The sequence below is a fragment of the Oryzias melastigma genome, linkage group LG4 (genome assembly GCF_002922805.2).
Source record: "Oryzias melastigma strain HK-1 linkage group LG4, ASM292280v2, whole genome shotgun sequence".
Lineage (NCBI taxonomy): Eukaryota > Metazoa > Chordata > Actinopteri > Beloniformes > Adrianichthyidae > Oryzias > Oryzias melastigma.
Genome location: NC_050515.1, coordinates 16,096,830 through 16,116,316, shown reverse-complemented (window position 1 = coordinate 16,116,316; position 19,487 = coordinate 16,096,830). Strand labels below are relative to the sequence as shown.

General features: G+C 39.8%; 1 protein-coding gene across 3 annotated transcripts in view; it reads right to left on the bottom strand.

The window, feature by feature from the left end:
- The window catches only part of kank4 (KN motif and ankyrin repeat domains 4), a 72,694-nt gene that overhangs the window by 15,554 nt on the left and 37,653 nt on the right, over window positions 1-19,487 (bottom strand). For 2 of the 3 annotated variants that reach the window (XM_024278365.2, XM_036211570.1), the window contains 2 exons: window positions 4,327-4,401; window positions 660-4,010 (listed from right to left, as the gene is read on the bottom strand). In XM_024278365.2, coding sequence (XP_024134133.1) covers window positions 660-4,010; window positions 4,327-4,345 — 3,370 coding nt within the window. In that variant the 5' untranslated portion in view covers window positions 4,346-4,401. Of the gene's footprint in view, window positions 1-659; window positions 4,011-4,326; window positions 4,402-19,487 lie in introns of those variants that run through there. The other variant, XM_036211571.1, reaches the window with a different exon arrangement.

Sequence of the window (19,487 nt, the reverse complement as noted above, 5' to 3'; positions counted from 1 at the left end):
AGCACGTCCACCTGTATGATTGTGTGTTTGTGTATAATGTGTGGAACAAGATTAGCGCTCTGAGAGGCCACTAGACCCTGCAATTTAACCGCCGCTTTGTAGCATTTGCTTTTTTTCATTGCACCAACCATTGCCATATCTCAGAAACCTTGGATAGGCTGTAGCTTTATATCCTTATTCCTACTTCACGTCTATTGCCTCCAATCAATTGAGTGAGAGGAATTACCGCCGACCAGAACATGATTTTACATTATTTCCTGTTGCATTTGAAGCCAGCGTGTTGTACATGCTCCACCTCATTGTAAGTTTGATCATGCTTGTGTCTGATATCAATTGAGAAATGTGCTCACACGAAGAGATAAAAGCTCCACCTAAACATGACGCAGAAAGGGAAATATGTCAAGGCAATCTGACAGCATTCAGCTGCTCCTGTCAGCCTTCAAGGGAGGTAAATGATACTCTGTGTACCCATTAATAATAAGGGTCCTTTGAGGTAGGAGATTACACATGATGTGCTTTAATTAATTGTTATGGCTAATACAACTATGGCGCTCATGAAGGGATCATGTCGGTAAGTGAGAGGGATGGATTCGGCTCATTGTAGCTATTAGGTAAACAGCTTTCAGATGCTCAGATACATAAATGAGCAGCATGCTTACCTTGTTCTTGCTGTTTGCTGGCAGCAGCTCCTTTCTGGCTTGGGGAGTAGAAGGCAGACAGAACACTAAGGGAGCTCACCAGTTGACTCTGAATAGAGCTCATTTTAGAAGGACCAGGTTTCCCTGCTGGCTTCCCTGTTGTCGCTGCTGCTGCTGTTGCTGCTGGAGCTGATTTTCCTGCCGGCTTGGCTGCAGTTCCCTTTCCTGCTTCAACCTTTTTGCCCACTGTCTGTTTCTGTGCAACGGGGACCTCCTGCTGGCTGGCCATCTGTTGAGTTCCAGAACTGCTCCCCAGTTGTGCCCATTGCTCTCCAAGAAGCCCAGTTAGGCGAGTTACAACTTGGCCCAAGGCTGCAGGAGACGTTGGGGAATCACTAGAACCCCTGCGAGCAGCCTGGGCGTCACCAGATTCTCTACGTAAGGCCTGAGCTTCACTCGAGCCCCGACGCGGAGCCGCCTCATTGGAGCTTCTTCGCAAGGATTGTGTCTCTCCCACACCTTTGTGAGGCGGCTGGCTTTCACTGGAAGATCTACGTGTCCCCTGAGACTGAGCATCAGACACTCGTCGAGTTGGGTGGGTTTTAGTATCCACAGAAGAACGACTCGAAGGCTGTGACACACCCTTCTGTGGTGCTTTCATCTCTTTTGAGTCCCGACGGGATGCAGATGCTTGAGACTGAGATTGGGTTTGAATGGATTTGGGCCTAGCTTGAACTTCACTCGGACCTGATGAAGATTTCTGAGCATCCGTTTTGGATTGTGCTTTAGGCAACTTCACTTTAGACTCTTCACTCAGTTTCACTGTGGGACTCTGAGCTTCAACCTGAGATACTGATGGGACTTGATCTTTTTTAGGCGGTCCAGAGGACGTCATAGGGGATTGAGTCTTTTCCTGAACCACGGCCCGAACCTGGGGCTGGGTTTTAGTTTGGATCTGCTGTGCTTGCGCTTTGTTTGATTCTGTTTGAGAGCCCATAGATCCTGCCTGACTTTGAATAGATGGGTGTGCCTGTTCTGTTGAGGGTTTCCGCCCTCTTTGTGGTCTAACAGGAACCACTGCTGTTACTACTGAGCTATCTGATGGTGCTGAGACATCTTCAGTCTTCACCTTGTTCTTGGCTGATGGACTTACATCAACTATTTTTACTGGTTCCTCTTTATCTGTAATCTGTGAACTTTGCTTTGCTATGGAGTCATCATGTACTGGGCTGACTTCTGCAAGAGTACTTGCTGTCGTAGAAACGGGACTAGGACTAGGAGTCTCTTCTGTACGACTAAAGGCCTCTATAACTGCGGTTTGCACAAGTGTACTTTCTGCAATTGAACTCTCTACGGTAACCTCTGCAACCACACTTTTAGATTCCACTGCAGTTGCTTGATTTGTTCTTTTGTCTTCTGGTCTTTCACTGTCCACAGCACCTCCATCTTCACTCTGTGCCTCTGCACTTCTGGCCGGGTTATTGTCCAATCTTCTCTCAGTCTGTGTCTCAGTTTGCTGGTCAGCCCTCTGTGCTATCTCTGTTTCTGTCACCCTGTCGACAGTACCCACTCTTTCTGTCTCTGTCCCTTGATTTACACTGCTGGCTCTCGGCCTCTGTGGATGGTCGGTCACCGTTTCTCCCTCTGTTTCTGTGACTTGGTTTACCCTCTCAGCTACAGGCGTCTCAGTCATCTGATCCTGAGTGATGATGCTCTCTGTTATAGTGCCCCGTTCCATGCTGTTGGCTCTGGGGCGAGGTGGAATCACTGACATAATTTCTGCCTCCATCTCTGTCGTCTGGTCGTGTGTGTCAACTTTTGTAGTCACCATTCCTTGATCTATGCTCCCGGTTCTGGGCTTGGGTACGCAAACTTCCACTGAGATTCTATCGGTGTCAGTCCCTTGATCTATTGTAGAAGGTAATTCTGTCTCTGTTTCCTGGTTAGTGCAATCTATTCTCTCTGTAACCGTCCCCATGTCAATGCTTCTTCTCCTCGTCTGCTCGTGTGCTTGTGTGGTACAAATTTCTACTCTCATTCCTTCGCTTAGTTGTAAAATTCTCTCCTCTTTTGCTTTGTTCTCTTGTATTTGTTGCTTCAGAAGATTGTTAGTTCTCTCTAGTTCTTGGCTTGCCTGAGTAAGTTTTGCCTCCAGTGTCATTAACTTTTCCTGCAACGTCTGTGCTCCATCCCAGTCCTCAACTCTTATCTCCTTTGCTGTATTGCTTTCTTTAGTATTGCGAGTCTCATTTTCTTTAATGTTGACCTCAGATGATTTCATCATCTGTCCTTGAATGCCCTGAGGCAGCTTCTGCTCTGCATGCTCGAATGTCTCTTTTTGTTTGTCTAATTTTTCAGACGGTTCTGTTAGTCTCTGCGCTCTGGCAGTCTCCTGAGATAACTCTTTAGCTGTTGCTACATCATCTTGTTCTGTGACTTTTTCTTCAAATACAGTTTTGGCCACCTCTGAACCCCCAGAGTCTTGAGTCAAAAGAGACAGGTCTTTATCCACTGAAGGTCCTTTAACATGGATGGCTGTGGCAGCATCTTGGCTTTTGGCTGCTGCAGAGGATGAAGCAGAAACAGGCATTTGGGTCTGGACTTTCAGTTGATTCAAAAGTTTTTCCCTCTCTTCTCTCAATGAGCAGATCTGAGCTTTTAGTTCAGGGATGGTTTTGACCTGCTCCTCTAGTTCTCGGACTCGTTTTAGTGCCACAGTAATCTGCTGGTGAAGACCGGCTCGATCTTGTGGGAGGCACCGTCTTTCTGTGATGTCCGGTGAAGGACGGAACATGTTCTCTGTTGATCCATTTTCAGGTGTTCCCGTTGTGCAGTCAGGGCTGCTTGAATCAGAACCTTTGCGCTGTTGGAGGGTGATGGGCATGCTCGATGCTCTAAGAAGATTTGGCCGACTTTGACTTACTGTATTGTCTTCAACACCTTGTGTACCAGCACCCATTTCTTCTCTGGGCTTTCCAGACACAAATCCAGTTCCTTGACTAGTTGGTCCTCTAAAACTAGACGTTCCTCCTTCACCTCCCCTAAAGTCAAAGATCTGTTGGACCTCTGTTACCCGAGATTTAGGTTTTGGTCCCAAAGTGGATGTCCCAGGCCATGCACTATCCTTTTCCTTCAGGGTAGGTCTAACACCATGGCCAGGGAGGCTAAAGTTTCTTGGCAAAGTACTGAATTTAGCGGGGCCTTTTATTCTGCGGTGGATGTGCACTCTTTTGATGGTGTTGCCTTTTTCAATATCGTCCACATACTTGAGGAAGTCAAGGTCCAGGTGGAAGCCATAGGGAGTCTCCACTGAGTATGGCAGCTGCTTCCTCTGAACACCACCCTCTTTGGCACTGGTCTGAATCCCATTAGCTGTGAAAAAAATCAAGTTACACAAACCTGTAAATTTCTGATTGTACAACCTACTGTTTGTACAACAAACACGATCCATTTACAAAGACAGGATTGTGTTGTGCACATGCTCCTTTGTTATGTAAAGTCACATCACATGGATATATTTATGCTGCACTTGTAGTGTCTAAAGAGAGAGCAACGATTGTTAATTTACAGAGAAATAAGCCCTTCAGTCACGTTCATAATAATCAAGTCATGTATTTGTTTCTCGTTATACAGTAATTTGTGACACAGGCTTTAAGTAGAGGTGTTGCACATGTCGTGAAATACTTACCACCTGTCTTGTCCATCATGAGAGGCAGAGTTCTCAGTCATCGATTTTGTTTTTACTGCAGTAGAAGCGGGCAATCTGGAATAATAAAAAACAAAAATAATGTAATTAAGATTTTAAAGAGTGAATTATGTAGAAAAGAAAAAATAAAGCGGAAGAAGCTAAAAGTTTTCAAAAATGATTTCCAAACTAATAGAAAATGTTCAACAATTTGTCCATCTTTTAACCAATGAACACTTAAGCTTCTAAACTTAAATATATAATATTTAGCAAATAGAAAGGCATTGCTTTCAATATTTCCATAGAAACTTTGTTTCACTGAAAAAACCTGAAGCTGCAGTTTAAAAATACTGAAGCTGATGCAGTTTCAGAGGTGCAAATTAAGTGTCATATTTTAAAAACAGATTCACCACAGAGCATGAAGTATGTCAATAAAAGAAAAAAATATATGAAAGATTTTTTTTTGTTTCAAAGCAGCCTTTAGTTTCTGTGATGGATTTCCCTCATCTTCAAGGAGACTCAAAACATTGAAGCATATTTTATATTTTATTGTTTATTCTTTGTTTGGTGGTATTTTCACTGTCATTTATCACTTCCTTCTCCATTTCAAGATCACTTTTACACTCAAAGAAGATAAAAGTCTTATCAGGATACAAAGTCTTATAGTAGGCGGTTTTACTTTGAAATTAATTCTTTGATGTCTTGATAAAGAATGAAAAAAATGCACTTCCACACTAAATCTGATTTGAAAAAATAACATACTTTTGATACACAATTTTTTTTTTTTTTTTAGCAGATTTGATGATTTTAGCATCTGAAAATGTTTGAACTCATCTGGCTGCCTCCCTAAAAGTCACCTGAATTTGTATCCATGTTGGAAGCTCTAACCTATTTGAAGTGTGAAATTGGGTCTACATTCTGAGACGTGTGTTCGAGCTCCATGCTGCTAGGATTATTTCCAGTGGCTTGAAGTGAGTCCTTGCCATGAAGACAGTCGTGTGGTGTGCGGTGTCGGGAGGGTACAGACTGCAAGGCAAGCGTTGCACGAGCAGGATGTGTAATCAATCACAGTGACAGTCGGCCCACTCTGGGACCTTAACAGGAAATGTGACAAGTTCTATTGGCCCCTGTCCCGCCTTCATGGATTGAGCCCTAACAATGAAATAAACGGGTGACCCGGAGCAGAGTTGTTGTCTCTGCCACAGATGAGCACACGAACATACGCACACAAATTAACCGACACGATATGACACTCAGTGATCGTTTCCATGGCAACCACTCCCAAATCCATTTTCTCTCCCTGGGTCCCAGGAGTGAGGAGAGCACAGGCATCCCTGACTCCTCGGGATACTTAATGCAACTATGATCAGCGTGCCTTCTTTGAGGATTAATTAGGCGATATGGGAGCAAAAGAATGCTGTAAGTAATTGCTGAGTAAAGTACAGGCAGACCCTGGTGGCAATGATACACAGTGGGCAGGCAGCAAAACCTTCCTTAATTAGATCATTACTAACAGGAGCCAGAGAGTTACAGCTGAGAAAAGGGACAAGGGACAGCCACGAGCTAAAAAAAGACACAGAGGAAGAGAGAATGAATGGACATCCACAAGGTGAATGAGACAGAAATTGAAATGTCATCGACAGTCATGACAGCACAGAATCGGATGGATAGAAGAATGATGCCGTCCGGATAAATGAAGTCAGGATAATCTCCTTAAACTGTCAGTGATTTCTTCAATGAGGCGCTCCACTTCCATTATATGTTTTTTGAAGCATTCATGCCCTTATGGTGTATTTTTACCGCATTCTGTGCGAGAGAGGTCTGAAAGAAGCATCAATTCCGCACCTAAGAAAGTAGCCCATTCCTTTGGGAGATACTGCTTTTGGATTGCCTGGAACTTTCCTTTCTTTACTCAATCACATCCTCGTGCATAATAAGGGATAAGTTTGGCACACCTCGCACAAAGAGGAGAAGGCTGCCTTGCATTCTAATTCCAACCATAGGTGGGGCTGCAAAACAGGAGGCAGAAGCAACCGTATAAAGACAAGAAGTAAAAAAAACAACATTGTGTAAATGTATCTATGAATAGGTATTGGCTCTTTTAATAATCCAGTGTTAGTTAGCATTAATTCTATTAAGGTGGCTAAAAAAGGCTTAGGTGAGCTACAGCAAGGTAATAGGAAAGATAAAGAGTAGCTATTAGATCACTTAGGTTAGTTATTAATTACATTTTGGAAGCTTTTGTTGTTGTCAAAGCATAATTCCTGCTGAGCCAAAGTTCTAATGACTATGAGACAGCAGCTCATGCAGGGCGTGCTAATCCAAACTGAAAGCGTTAGCTGCAGGCTGCACCACTCCGGTCGGTCACTGTCTTTCTAAGCTCTTGTTTGGGTGCTCTTGACTGTTCTACGTGAGGGTAAATATGCATGTTTTGACTCAGCTCATTGTGTTTGAACACGAGAGTAAAACCATGATTCACACAAGCACATAATAACCTCCTAAAGGACACGCCGCAATCTGTCAGCACCAATCTAATAAGTGTGACAGCTGGGCGAGAGGCCGCGGCATCAGTAATGTGTTGCCCGGAAGTCAGAATGACTGCATAGTAAACAGGCTCAGACTGACAGCTTCAGGTTTGTAGAGAAGTAGTAAAAAAAATCCAAGTATCCATTTAAAATGATTTCAATGAAGTTTTTATCTTTGACAAACTATACACCTACTTAGGGAATATGCATCAAAAAACATTAAATACTGCTGAACTAAGTCTCCAAAGCATTAATTGAATGTCATGGGTCATTACGTTGGAGTGCCTGTGCGCTGGAGATTGAATTAATCTGATATTCTGACATGGTTGGACAAAACACAGACCGGCAGGAAATAAGTCTGGAAAGACCAGGCGAAGGACAAGAGGTCGGCCAGCGTGAGATAAGGTAAAGAAAAACCAAAAGGCAGAGTTGGAAGTGACACTATTTATCAATTTCTTCCTATTTCTCAAGATTCTGTAAATTAAATATTGAATGTGGGAATTTTGTGTTGATGTAATTTATTGTGCTCGGGCTGGAGGTGTAGGTCTAAAAATTAGTCCTTGTTAGGGAAATAACGCAGCTGCCGATAAGGGTAAACCCAGTCACTACATGAGGGTGTAATGTTGTTATCACCTTCATGACATGAAACCAGCTCTCTGTGTACTCTTGTGTTAGCCTGAGAAAGTAAGCAGGGCTGTCAAGCCTAATATGTTAACAATCCGCAAACAAATTCAAGCCGCATGCAGACAAACAACAGAGGAAAAGATGAAAGACACCAAGCGGCGCACCTGTTGAACATCGACTGTAGCAGCAAACAAGTACAAAGAAGACCTTTTTGGGGGACATTTAAGGCATTTAAGGCAAACTTTGAGGTTTATTCGAAAAAAAGGACACTTTTTTTTTTATTTTAGGAACACAGAAGCACATTAGGTGAGACAAAAGAGTAAGGGATAAGAATGTCAGTCAGTCAGACTTTATTAACTGGGCATGCTCAGTGGTAACGAGGCTCAAGGACATTTTCACAATTGAAATGGTTTGTTCACATCAGGCTGTTTTCTTTAAAGTCTGCTTAGTTTAAAAGGTGCAAAAACACACCTGTAAACCAAAAAAGGAAACTCTAAGCAACAGCAGCGCGACACAACTCAGTATAAATGCAGACGGACTGGAGGTAAACGATAACGATGATGTGCATTTTGATTAAAAAAAATACAACAACACCACACAAACTAAATTGGAAGAAAAAGTACCCTTTGGGTATGAAATGGTCAATAGGGTTAGCTTCCTGGTTAGTTATTATTTCATATAACAGTACCCCCAAACTGGGAACAGTTGTGACACTAACATTTTCCGGTGTCTTTGTCTTCTCTTGAAAGCGCAGTGTGAAAACAAACCAAACCAACCAAGGTGTGAACTTTATTTCTATGTTTCATTCACTTAAGCAAAGCAAACTGTTCCATTCTTTTTTTCTCTCATCGAAAAACCGGTTACTAGTTCATTTGGTTTTTAGAAAATGTGAGTTTGGTTTAATTAGAGGCCTTTTGAGTCATTTTCTGACTCATAAATCTTTTCTTAGTCAACAGAGTTAATGAAATTTCAAACTGTGCTCACAAGGAAGGAACATAAACAGACTGCCGGGCCATTTGGCAGAAAACGGCAGTACAGGCTATTTTCAATGAGTCACACTTCACGTGTTTTATGTTGTACAATTCTTTATCAATAACATACTCATAGAGCATTTCAATGGTGTTGGGTTAACAACTGGAGCCTCCTTCCCTCCCGTCTTTATCCTCAGAAGCCCCGTTTGCTTAAATAACCGTTTCATGATTCAGCCCAAAACCAAGGCTGTCACAGTTTACTGTAGCAATTGGAGATAATCCCTTATTTCAAGCATGAACAAGGGATGCTGCTGCTGGTTCAAATGGCTCAAAGCTGCAGGTGTGGAGAGTTGTTTTGTATAATGACACATGAAAGATAAAAAAGGAAAATGAGGAAAATTCAGCAACTGGGAATAGGAATGTTTATGATTACTGAACCCAGTCAAATGACAGGCGTTGTTATTATCCAGACCGTAAAGACAGAACTGGGAGACATTATCTGATCAGTGCGTGTGTTCTGCAGGAAGAGATCAATCTCTACTCTACAAGAGCTATTCATGAACAACTCCTCCCATTCCTCTCCTGTCTGAGAATATCTCTGTATACTGTAGGCAACAGTGTCCGACAAGAATACATCATGTGAGCTAAATTGCCTTTAATACATCTCATTTTGTATACAACTAGGTCATGCAGCAGGCAGTTTTTTTACACTTGAGCCAGCGTGATCAGGTCATCCCGACTGTCTGTATTCAACTGGGATTGTTCCCTTTGTGCCAAATAGCATCTGGTTCCCAAATCTGCAGAGGAAAAACAGAAAGGGAGTCTCTGTCTACATGCTTCATTAAACATCGTCAAAATTATCCCACAGGGCCAGAGTGACTAGAATGTTCTGTTATGGGAGTGGAGATGACGAGAAACTCCTCTGCAAATCCAGAGTAGATAACATATAATCTGATCTGGGATCTGTATATCTCTCCTACATACAGTAAGTTTTGTTATTGATGGAAAGTTTTTGGGTGAAAAACCTTTCAGTTTATCTGGTGGGGTGTTGATTTGAGCTGTCCTACTTCTGCTTTAGACCAGATAACTCTTTCACCAACGTCTTCCTAACCACAGTTTGCTTATCTCCATTCAGTGCTGGATCTCCCTGCTTTTGAAGAAAGCATCCCAACGCAGACTTCAGTCCTGGTATTTCAATATGAGAAGCAGCTGCTCGGTCTCATTAGTGAAGAAGGAAGTGACACATCATCTATTATTCATTTGAGCCCATATCCACCTCCATCTGGTTGATCCCACAATGGAGCATTATGGGTATTTCCGGAGATTAAAGTTCACAAAGAGTTGACATCTAGGATCTTTAATTTTCTAGTGAAATTATTGGAATTAAAATTTCAACGATTTATCTTTATTTAACACAACACTAATAAAGTAATATTGTGGAAGCTGCTTTCAATAAAAACCGGAGAGCAGAAGGTTTTGCTGAAGCATCCGGATGTTTCACGTGAAACCTCTAAAAAGACGAGAGTGGAGTGGAACGGTTATTTTTTATTACCACAATCTGTGACATTTTTCTGAACAGCTAGGAAGAAACTAAATTAGCATACAATTGCAAAATGCATCTGTTTTTCTTTTCACCTTTTTTTAATGAGTTAACTTAGTAGATTTTTAATTTTTTTTTGTGGAAAAAAATAGGAATAATGTTCTATAACTTCAATCATTTTTCACACTTTCTGTCTGTCCTTTACTGGCTGAGATGGTTTATTAACTCCACCCGACTCCATCAGGATTACGCATTAATTTTCTGGGGTTCCTCAGACGCTCTGATGAAATGAGCCTTTAGGATCAGAGTTTGATTGATCATTTACTCGTTGGGGAAAACAGGGACAGTCACACCTGAATGCCACCGCACTTATTGAAAGCACACTGTAATTTCACCTTCAGATTACAAATGTCAGCCCAGAGTAACAACCCCACAGATATGTAATATCTAGTTGCCAGACCGTTTAATTGCATTTTCAACTTTTATTTTTTCCACTACAAGGTTTTTGATAGAAAAAAAAAAAAAACAGCGATTTTGTGTCAAGTTAACAAGCATCCCAAGGTTGCTCTGTGATTCGTCTCTTAACTGTCTTACTTTTGTGAACAAAACATACATTTATAATTGAATAGAAGTCAGTACAGCAATATCGATTGGTTCGCTAGTATTTATTCTTTATCTGGCATCGAGACGAAACCAAGTTGATCGGAAAATTTCCATCATCTCTAAATCAAAAATATGCATTAATTGTTTTTAAAAAAAGACAAATTCAGTTTAAGTAATCATAAACAGACAGTTGTGTCTTGCTCATCAGATGTAAACCAATTATGTCAACCTACATCTGCATGCAACTGAATATTAGCATAAATCCTCTCATTAACTTGTCCTAATTACAAAAACAACTAGAAAAGTTTAAGTATTAGGGATAATGCTAGTGTGAATACTTTTTGCTGAAAGTAGTCGCTGAAGACGCTGAAGTTTTTGCTGAAAATGGTGAACGCAATTTACTTAAATTGCTGAAGGGATTTTCTGAAAATGCAAAAGCTATTTGCAAAATGTCAAATTTGGTAAAAGACTGGAAATTTTGTTAAAGAACTATAAAAGAGCGCTGAAGTTGACCTAAATTTCTGAAGAATTTGTAGTAAAATTGCTTAAAAATCCTCAATCTATGACAATTTTGCAAAAATATTTAGTGATGCTTAAATATAAGCTAAACTCCAGATTCAAAATAAAAAATAGAAAAATAGAACAACAAAGGAAAAAGAAAAATAGCATTATATTAAAAAATGTCTTTAAAGAGTTTTTTTGAAATTGTGTATGATAAATTAAACTTAACTGAAAATGTAGCTTTTAGTTGACAAAGTTCTATGATCAATTCCTTGGATTAAGGAAACAGATATGCAGTTTATGAGGTGTTTAAACAAAAGAAACACAATGTTTGGATTTAATGTCTTAACACAACAACTGAACTATAAGTTTGTACATGCACACATATTACGATTACAACATTTTACAATTTAAGACTGATCACAACCCTTCAACTGTGCCTTAAAAATAATAGAAATCATTCCCCAAAAAAAATAAATAGAACTGCTTAAAGATTTTCACATTTGGTTTTATTATCCACTGCCATCATATGACGCAATCCTGCAGCGTAAGCACTCAATGCAAAGTGGGAAATTTCTATCACCAGAAATCACCAATAATCTCCATTTTTGTTGTATGCACACGTTCTACAACCACATTTATTTAAACCCACAAAACTAAAAAAATATGCATTTGCAAGGCAAAACCCAGCAATCTGTGATGAAGAAAGCTAATTATTTATAGGTAGGAAAAAGGGAAACAAGATAAGAACATTTGGGAAAAGTTTGAAGAAGGCAATTCCTACAACAGGGAGCAATTTGCTTCTCACCTGCGATGGAGCTCCTCTCACCTCCTGTCATTTTTGTTTCTGTAAAAGCTACTGACCCTTTTCTGCAGATAAAGAAAAAAAAACTGAAGCGGAGGGTGAAAGGGTGGGAAAGTGCTGTCATGCTGCCAGATGATGCAGAAGAAAAGTGCAGTTGATAAAACTATCAGCCTTTTCGCCATGATGGATCACTGGCGTTTGCACTACGACGGAAAAAACACAAAGTAAAACAGAAGAACTCAACCACAGACAGTGTGAATACAGTTGTGTAAAGATGTCCACAAGTACAAATAGTTCTGAGGGAAACAAAATTTGATGTGTGACCCCCTATGCAAACATTTGCATAGTGTTGGCTTATGCTGCCTGCATCACGCTAGTGTCAGTGCATTTGCCTGCAGGGATAAGAAGTGCCCTGCAGTGAACTCCCACCATGCATCAGTCTAAAACTTAAAAAATCAAGCTTGTACTTTGCTGCCACGGGGTCTCCTGAGACCAGCTGTGACCGGGTCGAGCTGGATCAAAAACTGCCTCTATGAAGCAGCGTGCAATCAGGGAAAAGGTACCTATTTATGTTGCTCTAACAAATAACACCCCCCAAGATATCGCAGACTGGCTCAATAACAGAAGGCAGTCTAATGGTGCAGCCTCTTGGCTCTGTAATGTAAATGAGGTAAATAATTAACTGCCTTTAAATAGGCTAACTGCCCAGACTAATGGCTCCTTTTCCTTATCTTCCTTCTGAACCAACTTTTCAGAATGATAAAGTCTCCCTTTGCACAAGCGAGCAAACTCCCACCTTGAGAGCTATGAAAGAAACCCCACAAAACACTCAATTTATACATTTAATTGGCTTGTCAAGTGAGTGCCCATACAGGCAGCACCTCAATTATTCACAAGGATGTGAAGCAAAATTGTTTTATTTGAATCCAGACAGCAGGGAGAAAAGTATTAGTTGTTTTCTTTAAATGCGAGAGAAGCAGGACATGAAATGAAAATAAAGATTTCCCATCTTCATTAAACGAAACAGAAATGATTTTCATTTACTCTCTGGCTAAATCCTCCCCTCTGTTGATACATCTAACGCAGCAAAAATCAGCTCAACTCCTTTAATTTAAAGCAGTGGGCTGAAATAGGGTGTGATGCGGCCTTGGGGGTTAAGCTTCTCTGCCTGATCACATGAGCCTTCTCCTGTCAGAAAAGATCAGATTCCACCTTTAGACCCTTTGGTCTTCTACAAACTCACTTTGTATTTCTGCCTTTTTTTTGTACATCAAAGTTAAACAAAAATAAAGAAATACATGCGGTTGTTCTTTAGAAATTATAGTTAATCTGCAGGTATTTCCATGGATACAGATAAGAGAGAGTGCTGAATTAGCATAAAGTAATGCAGGTACTGACCCTGACCATCTGAGTGGAGGTGGTTCTCATGCCCCAGTGACCCTGAGATATGTGGAGGAAAAAAAACACGTTGTGTTGAAAGAGGAATGTTAATTGAAAGCTGAGAATTTCTTCAATAGTAAAGTGAACTTGCAGCTTTCAGATAATATTTAGGATTTAGTTTGCTGTGAAAGAAAAATGAAAATAAATGCTTTTATTTTGTTTTAAACTCTTTCCTTGAGATCCAATAAATCTGCATTATATTCAGATTTATTTTTGTCATTATGACAAATGACAGTATGTATAATGATGCTGTCCAGACTACAGATAAGATGGCAATACAGCAGTTGCTACTCCATAATTTAAAATCCCTGTTTGGTGAAAAAAAAAAAAAAATCCAAGAGGCTCAGAAATAGTTCAAGGTATGCAACCTTGAAGAAAAGGTTTGTAACGTGCAATTACTGATGGTTTGAGGGTCATTATAAGGTATAGCTTGTATATTTAGCATGAGGCATACTGGAAATGAAATAGTGTGAATTATACCGACCCTTTTTCCATGTTTAGTCTAGACAAACACATAGTTATGATGTTAAAATAACAACAGGTATTGCTATATGGAGTCTGGCATCCCAGCATTCACAAAATGTCTCCATATTTAGACATTAAAATGCTGAATCTTACATTTTATAAACAGATAATTTACTGTGGATGGAGTACTAAGGAATGTTTTTACAGCAGTAAGCACTATAGAAAAAAACGCGCACACAGAAACCTGAAAAAAAGCTGCATTTCATTAGCTAATAGCACAAACCACAAGTCAGAGGAGACAGCAAACCATCACTGGAAGCTTTTTCCTAATGGTGTTTAAGGGGAATGTGATTTGCGCAGCAAATTCACGTCCTCTGCCTCTGTGTTGGCTTCTTTTTCCAGAAATGTGCTCATAAACTTGACACTTCCGTCTGGGAGGAAATACTAAAAAAAATTCCAGTCATCGCTACATGGAAGGATTGAATCTATCTAATATACTATGCAGGGAAGACATGGATGATGTTGAGAGATTAGATTTGTGAGATTATTCAGAGACTCTCCAGTACGGTGAGTACTGCAGGAGCTGCGTCTGAATGAAGGATGCTTTCAGCGGTACTTCCGTCTCTCTGTAACTCGTTTTGATGACTTGCATTTTTACAAGGAGGAAAAATATAAACATAAGCGTAAAATTAGAGGATCATTCTATTGTTGTTATGATGCAAATAAATAAAAAAAGGTTAGGAGGGCTGTTAATAAAAAAATATATATATAAAACTGTCTGATGGGCCAAAACAACCTGATCAGGACATTCCTAAACTGCAGTTTTATTATTATTAATATTAAAAATGTTTGAAATAAATATTGTTGATCGTTCATTTGTAATGGTCTTCCAATTCCACTGTTATCATTTGCCACCCTTTTAAAGTCCTCTGCCCCCATTAAGTGTTCTAGCTCCGCCCCTGCAGATGTCCAACTAGAGCTAAAGATAAATGAGGCAAATAACCAAACCAAAGAAAAACATGATATTTAGAACAAGATAAAAATATCAGAACTGTTATATAACACATTCAACAAAGTGCGAGACCTATAGACGTTAGCAGAAAATGAGATAAAACTGAAGAAACGTCTGCAAATCTAAAATGACTAAACCACAGGAACATTTTCTTTGGCTTAGCATTTAGTCTGTCAACATAATTCTCCATAAATGGGTCCACATTATTCTTCTGGTCATGTTAGAAGTCCGATGGTACACGAGTACATCAAGTTCTACAACCGCTTTTGTTTTCATGGCACTACAACGGAGTCATTAATCATCCAAGATTTATAATAGTGAGCCAATATGTTTTCTTAATGAACCGACGTGACTTTCTTTGTGTTTAAAATGCGTGTCACATGTGTGGATAATTTAAGTCATACATTATTGCTTGAGTAAACACGGTGTAAAGCTGAAGTCCATATATAGCAACAACCAACCTTGCAGCACCGGCTGATATATCATAGGCGATTAACCCAAAGAGAAGGAATGTGAGCTGCATTTTTCTATGTTTTCACAGTTCTGTTCTCCCATTCCTTCCATGAAGCGCAAACACAAGAATAACTTAACGTTCACACATTGAGAAAGTGTTGCAGACAAACACTGCTCAAGACATTTCAGCTCTACAAAGCACCCTCTTCATGTAGGATTTCACCTAAAACAGGAGTGAAAAGAAGCGTGATGTGATATGTACAAACACTTATTTGAGACTGTCTAATACAGTCATAATAAATCGTACTTTTGTCCAGAAGACTACACCCCTATGAACAGGATTTTCATAGACTGGCATGTTCCAGAGTAATTACTAGCTGTCTGTGGGTGTTTTAACAAATGTCTGGTTTAGTTGAAGCAGCTGTTTTTGAGAGGGGGAAGTGGTACCATAACCAGTTAATATGGATATGAAAGCAGGAAGGATACTTTAAATTTCTTCTGTAGAAACCAGTGGGTCATGTGACCCAATCTTGGTGGTTTATATTATGTGGCTTATTCTGGCATAAGTCATTTCCACCAGCTGCCTTGAATTTGGCGCCTCCTCCTTGTGGGTCCAACAGCACTGAATCAGGGTGGGGGGTTTATGACCACAATAGGAGAACTACAGGTAGTAGTCAAAAGCCTCGTTTCCATGGAGCAGGAGGAGTGAGTAGTGCAGGACGGACCAGTTAATTCTGGCGAGCATTTTCACTCAGTTTAAGCCTCGTTTTCACTTTATTTTCACGGTGCATGCATGGTGTAGACTGCTAGCGTGTCATTGTAGTACGACAACTAGAAAAGCAGCAACAATGGAGGTCTGTTTCTTGCTTTATTTTTGTAAATCGTGTATAACAGGAATTTAATGTTGTTGAAAGAAGATCGCGCGCAGCTAAGAAGAAAATATCCATAAAGAGGAAAATGGAAACGCTAGCTTAGTGCTATACTGGTGCTTTCTGATGTCGTCATCACTTTATGACAATCAATGGGTGCCTCAACCATCCCGTTCTATTTTTCTATGGACCTACAATGGATGGGGGCCCTCCAGAGCTACGGGTCGGAACTGCTTAATGGGTCCATTTAACGATGGAAACACGCAAGAAACAGGATCGAAATGGACTGTACTGTAACCTCTTTCTCAAGAGCAGAGGGATGTAGTTGCTTTTGTTGTAGTGGTAACCCTAAACCCTCAACTCAAAAGCAAACAAGACCAAGCTGAATACCTATTAGTCCAGACAAGTCAAAATGGAAGAAAGGAAATGTGGTATTAGAAAAACTAACCAAAAAAACGCAACTGACGACTTTACATCCTGAGTTACAGCAACTCATGTTCAAAATAAGATAATTAAGTTCTTAAAAATGTATTCATAGTGCGATTTTTAGGAATTGTAGAAGTAGCTTTTAATTTATGAAGTGTCATTTCATTTTTAAACAGGCTTCAGTCCAGAAGCATAGAAGGGGTTGGATGGCTCAGTTGGCAGGGTGTATGCCTAACACAAGAAACCATTGCTTCCCAATGAGCTTAATCCAGTGTGGGTCCTGAGGCAAGATCCTTCACGCTATTGGCTAACTATGTAGCCTGTCCTCAGCAAGGATAAAATCCAGGGTTGTGTCAGGAAGGGCATCTGGGGTAAAAATCTCTGCCAAACCACCTGTGTGAATCAGTCAAACTCCTAACAGGATGTTCCAAAAGGTGAACAACAACAAGTATAGATTTAATGGACTCTTAATTTACCCAAATTTCAAGTGGTAGTAGTATGTCTTTAGCAAAAATGGGCAGCACTAGTTGAAGACAATAAAAAAACTCCACACTCAGTCCCTGTTAGATGACGTGCCAAATAGAACTTTCTGTTCCTCCTATGTAAATTGCATGAACAATTCTTCATCCCGATGCTGCTTCCTTTGTTCGTTTTAAATGACAGCTCACAATTCAGCCTGCAGCGCTTTAAAAATGTTACAGTCAAAAGAACAAATCATTTTATTGAAGACTCTTTTATACAAAAGGCAGTGTGTTTACTCACTCCGAGATGTAGACATGATGATAATAAGAGAGAGGGCTATTTTGGCTCATTCCATTAGTTTTCCCCCCAAAATAAATGCAGCATTATGTTACATTAAATCAATATCTTTAAAGCTGCCTGGTATTTATTGTAATTTTATTCCAGGAAACACACAAATGAAGTAACACTGTACACACTGGTGGAATTTATCATAAAAACAAATTCTATTCAATTTAACATATTTTCTTTAATATTTATGGAGTTATGAACATGTGGAACACAAGATGTCTTTCTGATAAGAAATGGAAAATGTACAAAAAACCCAACAAGGTATAATCAGGATTTTCCACCTGAAACTTCTGTGTGCTGCATGTTGGAGCCTCACAGACATCCTGAGGAAGACCAGTTACTGATAAGACCTTCAGGCAGGGAAAAGGTTGTTTATACGTAGAAACCGACGCCTTCAGAGCCAACTTAGGTCCAGAACTCACAGAACAATTGGAAAAAAAAACCTTAAACAACATAAGTTACTTCTGTATGAAACACAAGATTCAGCAAGTCAAAAGATTCTAATCTGAATGAGACTTTTTTGTTGTTAAAAAGTATTAATATTTTTAACACACATATATTTTGCATATTTTTATGCTTTCAGGTTTGGAAAATTCAGAATTGCTTTTTATTCTTACTTTCCTTGAATGTTGTCTCTTCTGTATCCTAAAATGATTTTAGCACAGAAATATTTATTTACAGGAAATAACAATTGCTATCCTCACTCTTGTGTTTTCAATTTTGAGAATTAGAAAAGTTCAAACTTAGAACCATCTAAATCAATTCAATTTTCTGCTTTTCTTAGTGCACGGCACGGAAATGAAGACACGCATCAGTGATCAGAAACATAATCTTGGAGCATTTCAAGCTTGGTCAGGTGTGACTTAATGCAGCAAAAGCTCAAAGTATTTCAGTCATCACTTTTTGTATATAAATATGACTCCAGAGTTCCTTTTTTTGCACATTTTATGAATATAAATGATGCTATATGTCAGAAAATGGGATAATAATATATATTTTACAGTTGCTGCATTATTTTTATCTACTGAAAGTAGTAGGAAAAAACAGGTACACCTGTACCTGTTTGTATCAGCAGTCTTGGCCAGCAGGCAGCCTCCGCAGAGGCAATCTCGATTCTGACAGGAAGCTACTCGGGGTCACAACCTTGTCCGAACAAAGACGCTCTCCTTACGATGAACTTCAAGGCTCGGGAGGGGCTAATACATTGTGCATCAGAGGAGTCGTGATACTAAAGTCACATGTTTTTATTTGTCATTATGCACAAGGACTCTGCAAAAAATAATATTAGGATTACCCTCTTAAATAAGCCCGACACGACTCATGCAGCACAGCCATCGCAGCATGCAACAGTCCAAACCACTGAGTACTGCTCACAAAAGGCAGAGCCATCTCTTCTGCCTCAAGGGAGCTCTCTGTGTGACTGCAGTGTTTTCCTTTGAGTTCAAAAAAGGAAAAAAAATCACCAGATAAAATCCCTGTCTATATTCCTGAGCCAAAGTAAAGCATTTTAAGTTTTTGCCAGTTCAGAGATTTTCATAATTTGTTGATGAGAATGGAAATTAATGTATTTGGATGAATAAACTGTCTTGTGTGGGAATTTGCTCCTGGATGAGTTCCAGTTAGATGCAAATAAGAAGGATATTGACTTTGACAATTTATCACAAAATGTTTGCTTGTTTTCCTTTAAAAGAAGACAAAAAAAGATGTTTAGCCTTATTCGCACATTTACGCATTTCTGACTATCTATATGGTTCTTTCTCTTAAAACAGCCTGAGTGTCAAAGTAATCCATAAGATAAAGAAGTTTATTTAATAGTATCATAGAGCAAATGGTACCTATAGGTTTCAGGCTCTCTTTTCCATAGGAAGCAAACTAAATACAGTTGTGCAAAAATTGAGCTGCTGTGAGGAATGGGGGTCCTTTTGTTATACCGCAATAGCAGTATTGATCCTGACTGGCTGTTGGTTTTGAGAGGAAGTGCTCCAAGCAAGCAAACAGACCGATCAGTTTCCTCTACAATGAAGAGATACAAAAGGAGGAGGGCAGCAACTGAAAAAATGAAGGCTACAGTACGAAAGGCGAAAGTAACGAGATATATAGCATTATCTGCAATAATGCAA